Source organism: Salvelinus namaycush, chromosome 20, assembly GCF_016432855.1.
Source record: "Salvelinus namaycush isolate Seneca chromosome 20, SaNama_1.0, whole genome shotgun sequence".
In the NCBI taxonomy this organism is placed as follows: domain Eukaryota; kingdom Metazoa; phylum Chordata; class Actinopteri; order Salmoniformes; family Salmonidae; genus Salvelinus; species Salvelinus namaycush.
Genome location: NC_052326.1, coordinates 42,497,201 through 42,509,489, shown reverse-complemented (window position 1 = coordinate 42,509,489; position 12,289 = coordinate 42,497,201). Strand labels below are relative to the sequence as shown.

Genomic DNA, 12,289 nt, shown 5'->3' with positions numbered 1-12,289 from the left:
GCCTAAATAAACTGAATATCTCTCTCTCTCACTCGCTCCTCTCGCTCCTCTCTCTCTGTCTTTCTTCTCTCTCCTCTCTCACACCTTATCTTTCATCCCTAGGAGGTCCAGTCCCCACTGCCAAATCCAAGGACCCTCCCTCCACCACCCTCCCCAATGTTCCCTTGACAACAACCATCACCCCCCCTCCTCCCCCTCCAACAACCACAGCCCTGAAGGTTGCCACGACGACAATGACAACTACCACAACCGTGGATGGTGTCATATTGACTGCAGGCCCCAGTGGTGCCACCCCTGCGCCCGTCCCCCCTCCACCAACCCCTGGCCCAACCGAAGCCCCCCAAATCCATACAGGGGTGAACTCCACCCCGCAGCCACCCCCTGCTCCAACCACAATCAGTCAGGGAGGGGGTGGGGAGAATGGGACCTCTGTTCCAGAGACTCAGTCACCAGACACCGCCACCAACACAGACACAAAACCAACGGTGGAAGCCACGTCGGCCACTAGCGGGGCTACTGTTCCAGGTGTGTGTCTGTGTGTTAATTGTATGTTGGTTGCTAGTGGAGTGTGTGAGAGTGAAAGTTGAGAAGTTAAGTGCTGTTGGGGGGGGGGGGGTTGGTGTATGTTTTTTTAGGTTTGATAGTAATGACTCTTGTTTTGTCCTCCTCAGGTGGTGGAGAAGAAGACACCGGTAAGACTGTTTGTGTGTGTGTGAGGTGTTGATGTCTCATTACAATGGCATGCCAAGCGGTCATACAACCGCGCTGACAATTTACGATAGCATAACAGATAAGTCATAAGCAGTCGTGGTAGCGATGTGCCAATAATTTAACTGGCCTGTCGAACACACGCAGTATTCAAGCCCTCCAGTATCTCTCCTCTGTCTGTGGTTTCTGTCCATCCTCTATGCCCATGGTATGAGACATTGAAATTAAATGGACCAAATTGTCCCTCTTCTCTACTCCTCATCAGTTTCAATTACCTTCCTAACAACGTGGTGCAGCACTATTCAATGTGTACATTGTCCCTCAGAGAACACTGAAAATTCCACAGAATAATGAAAAATGAACAACAATTAGCTGAAATAGCCAAGATGGCAGTTTGAACAACATGAAATCAAATGTGGGCCCCTGTGTGGCTCAGTTGGTAAGAGTGGCTTAGTGCTAGCAATGCCAGGGTTTTGGGTTCGATTCCCACTGGGATCACTATCACTTACTGTTGATTTTATCCAACCTGCAAAACACCAGTCTCAACGTCAACAGTGAAGAGGCGACTCCGGGATGCTGGCCTTCTAGGCAGAATTGCAAAGAAAAAGCCATATCTGACTGTCCAAAAAAAAATAAAAAAATTTAAGATGGGCAAAATAACACAGACACTGGACAGAGGAACTCTGCCTAGAAGGCCAGCATCCTGGAGTCGCCTCTTCGCTGTTGACGTTGAGACTGCCAGTGAAGCTGCCAGTTGAGGACTTGTGAGGCATCTGTTTCTCAAACTAGACACTCTAATGTACTTGTCCTCTTGTTCAGTTGTGCACCGGGGCCTCCTACTCCTCTTTCTATTCTGGTTAGAGCCAGTTTGCGCTGTTATGTGAAGGGAGTAGTACACAGCGTTGTACGAGATCTTCCGTTTCTTGCCAATTTCTCACATGGAATAGCCTTAGTTTCTCAGAACAGGAATAGACTGATGAGTTTCAGAAGAAAGTTATTTTTTCCAGCCATTTTGAGGCTGTAATTGAGCCCACAAATGCTGATGCTCCAGATACGAACTAGTCTAAAGAAGGCCAGTTTTATTGCTTCTTTAATCAGAACCACAGTTTTCAGCTGTGCTAACATAATTGCAAAAGGGTTTTCTAATGATCAATTAGCCTTTTAAGATGATAAACTTGGATTAGCTAACACAGCGTGCAATTGGAACACAGGAGTGATGGTTGCTGATAATGGGCCTCTACGCCTATGTAGATATTCCATTAAAAATCTGCCGTTTCCAGCTGCAATAGTCATTTACAACATTAACAATGTCTACACTGTATTTCTGATCAATTTGATGTTATTTTAATGGACAAAAAATGTAAATGTTGGTTGTTTTTTGCTCTAGGACACCCACAGATCTCACATGACTTGTCTTTTGATAGTGAATCTGTTATTCTATGCGTTTGTATGGGCTAATAGCAGTAAGGCCGAAAAATAATTTTCCTTTAAATTATTATTTAAAATAATGTATACTTCAAGCGGTCTTGAAATTCAAAATCAAATAGCTAAATGATCCTTGGTATGACCTTATTCATACAATTCCATATAGCTTAGTAGAACCCCCTTCCCCCTGGCTTAGACTCTTAATAGTTAATGACGTCTCTGTAACGACGGTTAATGACGTCTCTATAACGACGATTAATGACGTCTCTGTAATGACGGTTAATCTCATGTCACTATGATGAATATGTTACGTAAGACATAACGAAGCTGTCCAGATTAACTGTCACCATGATGTCCTTAGTTAGGAGCTCCTGTAATCAGTGTAGAAGTCACAAACAAAGCAGCCAGAGTTGCATATAGCCTGTCTAACATGTTTACCATTAACCAAATTAAATATAATTGTTTCTCTTTTCAAATACTTAATTTGTGCACTTGATCAAGCTTGCTTAGCGCAAAGTGCCAACCCAAACCCAATTTGTCACTCCAGACAGGCTCAATCAAATGTCAAATCCAGTTTGAACCCAAGTCAGATGCGTACTGAGAGCATATGTTAAACTGGGTTTCAGTGCCTGACACCAGCCTCCTGTTTTGTAGCCTATCATGTGACAGATTGACTCTGCCTGCCAATTAAATAGTGATGTATCTACACTCTCAAGGACAGTGTCCACGTGTACGCTCAGCACGGTTATTTTTCTTTGAGAGCAAATCAAATATTACCACACCAGGCACTTCCACCACCATCTTGCTTTTGTAGGTACTGGGAATTAAAGAAGTTGCCTTGCCAAAGGGAATCCCAGTGCTGACATGAAAATGTAGGCTAGTGAACCGGCAACCAGGGGGTTTCTGGTGCCCCGCCGCCACCTACTACCGTTGTGCCCTTGAGCGAGGCTAAGTGCTCCAGGGGCGCTGCTCTGAGGCTGACCCTGTGCTGCTCCCAGCCTGTCGTGTGTTTGTGTGTTGAGTCTTGTAATGTGACCAACATAAGACAAGTAGTCATTGTACAATGGATAGATACACTTTTAAAATATGTTGTGAATTATCTCTCTCCTGTCTCAGATGACACGCCCATCATTGCGGTGATGGTGGCTCTGTCGTCCCTGCTCGTCATTGTCTTCATCATCATCATCCTCTACATGCTCAGGTCAGTCATACTCACTCCGGTATAAACCACCCACACCGCTAACCCTGACCCACACCGCTAACCCTGACCCACACCGCTAACCCTGACCCACACCGCTAACTCTGACCCACACTGCTCACCTGGTTCCGGTTCATTAGGGCACACGGTAACCAAACAATTTTCAACAAAGTGAAAATTGTATGAGTTCAGCCAGTACCTTGGCTGAGTTCAGCTAGTACCTGTCCTTTTCAAAAGTTGTCTCCCTGCTGAACACAACCATGGGGTGGGTTCCCTGAAAGCTTTGTGGCTAAAATAACAGCCATGCCCCACAGCAGTGAGAGAGTCAGAATGGTAAAATCTTACGTTTGACAATCTATCTTCTTCGCTTGAAGCGAGCAAAGTTCTCAAAATTAAGCCTTTTGCTGTTCTGCCAGGGGCCTGGGTCTATACTCTACGTCAGGGTGAAAATAGTGCCACATTAGCTACGAAGCTTTAGGGGGACTCGCCCCTGGGTCGTGTTCATGAGGCACCAAAGAGAAAAAACGGACTGACACCGGGAGAGCTCCCTGAACTTGTCCAATAAAAATGCTTGTTTTGTCCAAAAAGAAACACATACTATGTTTTGTGAAATAGTGGTGTGTGTGGTGCGCCATAATGAATACATCCCTGGTTTTCTGCCTGACAGAAGTGTCTTCAGCCTCATTTCAGGCTGGCATATTTAAACTGAAAAGAAGAAAAGTGTGTAGAGCTATACAATATTGAGACATGAGACCCACGTAAAACGCTAACTGTCTTGTACACACAAACCTACTCACACAATTCATTACAGTTTTTCGAAAGGGCAGAGCAGGAAATGGCTTGCTTGTCACCTTTCATACACTCACACCCTATTGAGGACAGTATTGATGAACTAAGTGTTACAGAAGTTACCATGGCAATGGCAGTGTGTGTCATTCCGGATATATCTATTCATGCATGTCGTGTGATTGACAGGTTTAAGAAGTACAAGCAGGCCGGCAGCCATTCTAACTCCTTCAGGCTGACCAACGGTAGATCAGATGATACAGGTAAAATCACTGTAGTTGTGTGAACACACATTTTGCCTGTGGTAGTACACTTACAGGGACTTGTAATCTATATCATAGCCAACTTTCTGCATTGTTTTCTGTTTGGATAAGATCACATTGGTTTTGTAGTCATTTACTGGTTCTCGGCCTATGCTGTTGTTCCATATGATGACTTGTGGTTCAGTAGCAGTGTTGGATTGGTTTACAGCGCCCCCTTGTGGGCTTTTGTGACAGAACAGACAGTCAGTTTGGAGACATTGCGTGTGCAGTTAGGAATGTAATGTTTAGGACATGTAATATATATAGTATATTTTTCTACAGTGTATTGATTTAGTTTATAATCATTGGTTGGTGAATGTGTCACTATCTGGCTCTTACAACAGGTTTTTGTTATTGTATTTTACTGTAACAATTATTGAAATACTATGTATAGTGTATATAATTAATGGTATTTGTATAATTTATTGTTGGCAGTGTCACAACAATAAGGGTTTATGTCTCTATCTTTCTGTCTCTGTCTATCTCCTGTGGAACTCTATCTCGACCCATCTTTCTCCTCCCATTCCTTCCCTCCTCTCTTTCCTCTCCCTCTTCCCTCCCTTCCTGCTTCCTGCTCTCGCAGAGCTCCAGAGTGTGCCACTATTGGCCCGTTCACCCAGCACCAACAGGAAGTACCCTCCCCTTGTTGTCGACAAGCTGGAGGAGGAGATGAATCGTCGCATGGCTGACGACAACAAGCTCTTCCGGGAGGAGTTCAACGTATGAAGTCCTTATGCACGCACATACATATATATATATATATATATATGCATACTCTCACGCGTACACACACATTTTAGTCATCTATGGGCCACATCAGTACAATGGGCAGATCGTACTTGCAACTAGAACCCTTTATGTTTGTGATTCTAGCTACCGACTCAGATTGGAGAGGTACTACCTTACACAGAGCCTATAGCTGTGTTTCAATACTTCCTAATTCCCTTTCCCGTTCTTCCCTTATTTGCTTTATTTTCGTGTCCATCAGGGCTGGTTTTGGGAATAAGAATATCACCCATAGAAACACGCATCACTGGGCATTCAGCTAATATCACTGTTACCTGTCTGTGTGTCTAATGCGCTCTGTGTCCAGGCGCTGCCGGTGTGTCCCATTCAGGCGTCGTGCGACGCGGCCTCTAAAGAGGAGAACAAGGACAAAAACCGATACGTCAACATCCTGCCATGTGAGTCCCCGACATGGCGCTAAAGCCTGATTCAACCTTTGGGAACGTACTGTGCTGGCTTGTATGTTTCCTTTCCAGCACTGTTCAAGCATCTATGGCGGATGCGTAACCGCGCCAGTATAGCTTGGATCGGTTCGGCCCAATAGTCTGAATCGGGCACTAGTCTGTCATACTGCTCTTCCTGGAACAGACTTTAAATGAGCTACATGTAATATTTTAGCCATAATTCTTTTTTTTAAGGACACTGCTTAATAACGCCTAACATCTCATAGTGGCTTCTTACCATTTGCAAAGACGTAATACTTTCAGAAGAAAGTTATTTGTTTCTGTCCATTTTGAGCCTGTAATCGAACCCACAAATGCTGATACTCCAGATACTCAACTAGTCAAAGAAGGCCAGTTTTATTGCTTCTTTAATCAGAACCACAGTTTTCAGCTGTGCTAACATAATTGCAAAAGGTTTTTCTAATGATCAATTAGCCTTTGAAAATAATAAACTTGGATTAGCTAACACAGCGTGCCATTGGAACACAGGTGTGATGGTTGCTGATAATGGGCTTCTGTACGCCTATGTAGATAGCCCATAAAGCTGCCGTTTCCAGCTACAATAGTCCTTTACAACATTAGCAATGTCTACACTGTATTTCTGATCAATTTGATGTTATCTTAATGAACAAAACATTTGCTTTTCTTTAAAAAAACAAGGACATTTCTAAGTGACCCCAAACTTTTGAACGGTAGTATAAATGTTACATGTAGCTCCTTTAAAACAGGCTGGCCATTCAGCTAATCAAGGTTCTGTTGTGTTTCAGATGATCACTCCAGGGTGCATTTGTCATCACTAGAGGGAGTTCCAGACTCCGACTTCATCAACGCATCCTTCATCAACGTAAGTGATGCCACAAGCCATTGGCATCAATGACAGGCTCTGATTTTTTTATTTATTTTTTATTTAGCTACTCCTTGGCCAGGTCTCCCTTGTAAAAGAGGTCTTTTGACCTTAATTGAACTTCCTGGTTAAATAAATAAAAGGTTGCCTTAGAATAGTCTTTTTCATCACTCTCACTCCCTTCCTCTCTCTCCTATGTTCTTTCTTTTTTTACAAAATGAAAATAATATTTCATTTGTAGAACGAAAGTCCCACGCTAAATGCGCATGAAGTAGAAACAACATCAATACATCAAAAAGTAGAGTAACATCGATGATACAGCAGAACATTACCTAACATTACAGACACGGTCATTAAACCTATTCAGCAATCAAACACACACTCACTCTCTTCCTCTTCTGCCTTCCTCTTGTTCACAGGGGTACCAAGAGAAGAACAAGTTCATTGCAGCTCAAGGTAAAGAGGCTACTCTAGCCACTGGGATAGGCTAATGTGGTGAATGCCATGTTAATATGACATATTTCATTGCCTGTGCAAACATACAGGAACGTATTAAATCAATGATGATAATAAACAGTGGATTATAATATATCTTCTGTCTCCCTCTCTCTCAGGGCCAAAGGAGGAGACGGTGAACGACTTCTGGAGAATGATCTGGGAACAGAACACAGCCACCATCGTCATGGTGACCAACCTGAAGGAAAGAAAAGAGGTAGGGGAGAAGGAGGGAAGAGCGGGGGAGGGGTGACAACAGGTGTGTTCAGAAAGGTGGAAGGTTCAGAATTTTGCAGATAGAAAGTTCATTAAAACAATTGACACAACTGCCTACTCAACATGAAATGCATTTAAAATATGTTCTTCACAGTACAAAATCTATTGGAACTGTTGTGTAATGTTCCACCCTTCTGAACAGACCTTGCTATATGACGATGATTGGGTATGTTCAGCATGTCAAATTTGCAATGTGAAAAGGCATATGAATGTACGACTATGAGTGTTTGTTTCTTTTCATTTGAAAGAAATCCATACAGCGGCAATCTCTCTGTGTGTCTCAGTGTAAGTGTGCCCAGTACTGGCCAGACCAGGGCTGCTGGACCTACGGCAACATCCGGGTCTCTGTGGAGGACATGATGGTGCTGGTGGATTACACCATCCGCAAGTTCTGCATCCAACAGGTACCCTGCTCTTCCCTTTTCCTCTCTCCTTCTCCTGTCTTCTCTGGACTTGTCTTCTCACCTCTTTCTCCTCCCTTTTTCTTGTCTTGTTTTCTCCTCTCACCACACCATCTATCAAACCCATGTGATATGGATGTACACCAAGCAGGTACACTGTATGCAAAGCTCATGTGAAAATGGAAAAACAAAAAATTATTTGAAGATAACATTAGTCTTGAATAATACTCCAAAACAGTTAAACGAATGGTGTCTCTGTGTCTACATCTACACCCCTCCTTCTCTACTTCTCACTCTCTCTCACTCTCTCGCTCTCTTTCTCTCGGCCTCTCTCTCTCTCTAGGTGGGGGATGTGGGGGGTAAGAAGCCTCAGCGGCTGGTGACCCAGTTCCACTTCACCAGCTGGCCAGACTTTGGCGTCCCCTTCACGCCCATCGGCATGCTCAAGTTCCTCAAGAAGGTCAAGACCTGCAACCCCCAGTACGCTGGCCCCATCGTGGTCCACTGCAGGTGAGTGTGTTATTGGTGTAGGTGGTTCTGTGACGCCTAGATGCCAAGCTAATGCCTAGGCTTAAGCTTGGTGGGCTAACACGCCCTAGGTTCAGTCACATACCACATACTATCTTTATGTGCGTGCTCTTTTCTGCCTGTCTGTCTCTCCCTCTGTCTGTGTGTCAGTGCGGGGGTGGGGAGGACCGGTACCTTCATAGTGATAGATGCAATGTTGGACATGATGAACACCGAGAGAAAGGTGGACGTCTTTGGCTTTGTCACACGTATCAGAGCCCAGCGCTGCCAAATGGTCCAGACAGACGTAAGTTGAACTGACCGCAACAAGCACTAACCACAACATTACCCTGACCCAAACCAGTACTCATTATTACCCTGACCCAAACCAGTACTCATTATTACCCTGACCCAAACCGGTACTCATTATTACCCTGACCCAAACCGGTACTCATTATTACCCTGACCCAAACCGGTACTCATTATTACCCTGACCCAAACCGGTACTCATTATTACCCTGACCCAAACCGGTACTCATTATTACCCTGACCCAAACCGGTACTCATTATTACCCTGACCCAAACCGGTACTCATTATTACCCTGACCCAAACCGGTACTCATTATTACCCTTGACCCAAACCGGTACTCATTATTACCCCTGACCCAAACCGGTACTCATTAGTACCCCTGACCCAAACCGGTACTCATTAGTACCCCTGACCCAAACCGGTACTCATTAGTACCCTTGACCCAAACCGGTACTCATTAGTACCCTTGACCCAAACCGGTACTCATTAGTACCCTTGACCCAAACCGGTACTCATTAGTACCCTTGACCCAAACCGGTACTCATTAGTACCCTTGACCCAAACCGGTACTCATTAGTACCCTTGACCCAAACCGGTACTCATTAGTACCCTTGACCCAAACCGGTACTCATTAGTACCCTTGACCCAAACCGGTACTCATTAGTACCCTTGACCCAAACCGGTACTCATTAGTACCCTTGACCCAAACCGGTACTCATTAGTACCCTTGACCCAAACCGGTACTCATTAGTACCCTTGACCCAAACCGGTACTCATTAGTACCCTTGACCCAAACCGGTACTCATTAGTACCCTTGACCCAAACCGGTACTCATTAGTACCCTTGACCCAAACCGGTACTCATTAGTACCCTTGACCAACACAAAACCACAAAGTACTCAGACTGCAAAAAAATCACATAACATTATAACCCTGACTAACACAAGACCACAACAAGATCACATAACATTATTACCCTGACCTGACGAAGACCACATTACCTTGACCTGAAATAGGTCACACACTCATATCAATATACTATATGAACATGTTTCCATTCAAATCTCAATACTGGCAGTGTTCAGGGTATGTGGTTATTTCCCGTTTATGTTGTGTTGTCATCTGACTCCTCTTCTGGCTGTATGATATGAGCATGACAAGTGCACTAAAAGTCGATTTCTCTTTCACCCACTGGGGTGGGGGGGCTACCACCCCTCTTTCTCTCTCATCCCCCCTCTCTCCTCCCCCTCTCTCTTTCTCCTCCCCCCTCTCTCTTCTCCACCCTCTCTCTTCCCCCACTCTCTCTCTCTTTCCTCCCCTCTCTCTATTCCCCCTCCCTCTCCACAGATGCAATACGTGTTCATCTTCCAGGCCATGCTGGAGCACTATCTGTATGGGGACACCGAGCTGGAGGTGACCTCCCTGGAGTCCCACCTGGCCAAGCTCTACGCCCCCTCCGCCGCCGGCTGTGGGGGCATGGAAGCGGAGTTCAAGGTGATTTAGTTTGCCTGGTACAATGGAACTAATGGAATAGTCCCAAAAGTACAAAGCTTAAGCAAGCTCACTTCAGCTACGCTTAAATGTTTGACAGCCTATCTGTTTGACTCTGGATCATATTTATTTGGCACCAAGCGGAAGAAATTGATACATTGAAATTGAAACAGGGAGGGACTACCTGAAAATGCTTGTTTTTGTTTTCCTTGCAACATGTTTTGCTTTGGTGTGAACCAATGAATATGAAGCCATTGAAGTAGCACTGTGAGCGCTAAATTGTTAGTTTTTTTGTTAGATGTGTTTTTTCCCTGAGTGTGAGAGCTAAGCCAGTGGTTTTGTCTCCCCACACAGAAGCTGACTTCCATCAAGATCCAGAACGACAAGATGAGAACAGGCAACCTGCCAGCTAACATGAAGAAGAACCGAGTTCTCCAGATCATCCCATGTGAGTCACGGCTCCAAACCTCCCTGAGCTAATCCCTAGGCTTTAGCTCCACAGATTAATGCAGTCTGGTATTCAAACCTAGTCGGTCACATAGCTCCATGTAATGTAACCTGTTTGTTGGTGTCTCGTAGATGAGTTCAACAGAGTGATCATCCCAGTCAAGAGAGGGGAGGAGAACACGGACTATGTCAACGCCTCCTTCATTGACGTGAGTAGACGAAACAACTGTGAAACCGACACCAGATTATGGCTCACTTCACCTATGTTATGAGTGTTTTTAAAATGAGACAAATTAACAAAACGTTAGCACAGATACAAGTTCGTCTTCACATAAATGGTGAAAAGATGGTCCCGTGTGACTCAGTTGGTACAGCGTGGCGCTTGCAATGCCAGGGTTGTGGGTTTGATTCCCATGCGGGACCAGTACGAAGATGTATGCACTCACTACTGTAAGTTGCTCTGGATAAGAGCATCTGCTCAATGACTCAAATGTGAATGTAAGGAGATGCCTATCAGGAGATATGATAGTGATGATACAGTAGAGACCTTTGGGAAGGGTAGACCCCTAGTGTACAAAAACATCAAAATACAGACATCTACACAACACAGGAGATGAGTCTAATACGGGCAGAAATGGATCCTACAGTGGTTGTTGTGTGTATGTCTAAGCTGGCGCGTGTGTGCCTATGTACAGTACCAGTCAAAAGTTTGGACACACCTACTTATTCAAGGGTTTTTCTTCATTTTACTATTTTCTACATTGTAGAATAATAGTGAAGATATCATAACTATGAAATAACACGTGGAATCAGGTAGTGACCAAAAACGTGTTTAGCAGATGTTATTGCGGGTGTAGAGAAATGCTTGGCATTCTATCAACCAGTGTCACCTGGAATGCTTTCCCAACAGTCTTGAAGGAGTTCCCACAAATGCTGAGCACTTGTTGGCTGCTTTTCCTTCACTCTGCAGTCCAACTCATCCCAAACCATCTCAATTGGGTTGATGTCGGGTGGTTGTGGCGGCCAGGTCATCTGATGCAGCACACCATCACTCTCCTTCTTGGTCAAATAGCCCTTACACAGCCTGGAGGTGTGTTTCGGGTCATTGTCCTGTTGAAAAGCAAATGATAGTCCCACTAAGCGCAAACCAGATGGGATGGCGTATCGCTGCAGAATGCTGTGGTAGCCATGCTGGTTAAGTATGCCTTGAATTCTAAATAAATCACTGACAGTGTCACCTGCAAAGCACCATCACACCTCCTCCTCCATATTTTACGCTGGGAACCACACATGCGGAGATCATCCATTCACCTACTATGCGTCTCACAAAAACACAGCGGTTGGAACCAAAAATCTCACATTTGGACTCATCAGCCCAAAGGTGAGATTTCCACCGGTTTAATGTCCATTGCTCATGTTTCTTGGCACAAGCAAGTCTCTTTTTCTTATTGGTGTCCTTTAGTAGTCGTTTCTTTGCAGCAATTTGACCCTGAAGGCCTGATTCACTCCTCTGAACAGTTGATGTTGAGATGTGTATGTTACTTGAACTCTGTGAAGCATTTATTTGGGCTGCAATTTCTGAGGCTGGTAACTCTAATGAACTTATCCTCTGCAACAGAGGTAACTCTGGGTCTTCCTTTCCTGTGGCGGTCCTCACGAGAGCCAGTTTCATCATAGCACTTGATGATTTTTCAAATGCATTTGAAGAAACTTTCAAAGTTCTTAAATTAATGATGGACTGTTGTTTTTCTTTGCTTATTTGAGCTGTTCTTGCCATAATATGGACTTGGTATTTTACCAAATAGGGATATCTTCTGTATATCACCCCTACCATGTCACAACACAACTGATTGGCTCAAACGCATTGAGAA

At 44.5% G+C, this 12,289-nt stretch overlaps 1 protein-coding gene across 3 annotated transcripts in view; it reads left to right on the top strand.

Moving 5' to 3' along the window:
• Positions 1 to 12,289, top strand: part of LOC120065386 (receptor-type tyrosine-protein phosphatase alpha-like) — a 54,519-nt gene that overhangs the window by 34,676 nt on the left and 7,554 nt on the right. Inside the window, exons 4-18 of one of the 3 annotated variants that reach the window (XM_039016362.1) lie at positions 103 to 525; positions 672 to 692; positions 3,250 to 3,334; positions 4,307 to 4,380; positions 5,003 to 5,139; positions 5,513 to 5,603; positions 6,416 to 6,492; positions 6,912 to 6,948; positions 7,107 to 7,204; positions 7,548 to 7,667; positions 8,008 to 8,174; positions 8,343 to 8,478; positions 9,828 to 9,974; positions 10,326 to 10,419; positions 10,551 to 10,627. In XM_039016362.1, the coding sequence (XP_038872290.1) occupies positions 103 to 525; positions 672 to 692; positions 3,250 to 3,334; positions 4,307 to 4,380; positions 5,003 to 5,139; positions 5,513 to 5,603; positions 6,416 to 6,492; positions 6,912 to 6,948; positions 7,107 to 7,204; positions 7,548 to 7,667; positions 8,008 to 8,174; positions 8,343 to 8,478; positions 9,828 to 9,974; positions 10,326 to 10,419; positions 10,551 to 10,627 (1,784 nt within the window). Of the gene's footprint in view, positions 1 to 102; positions 526 to 671; positions 693 to 3,249; positions 3,335 to 4,306; positions 4,381 to 5,002; positions 5,140 to 5,512; positions 5,604 to 6,415; positions 6,493 to 6,911; positions 6,949 to 7,106; positions 7,205 to 7,511; positions 7,668 to 8,007; positions 8,175 to 8,342; positions 8,479 to 9,827; positions 9,975 to 10,325; positions 10,420 to 10,550; positions 10,628 to 12,289 lie in introns of all 3 variants that reach the window. The other 2 variants (XM_039016361.1, XM_039016360.1) reach the window with 2 other exon arrangements.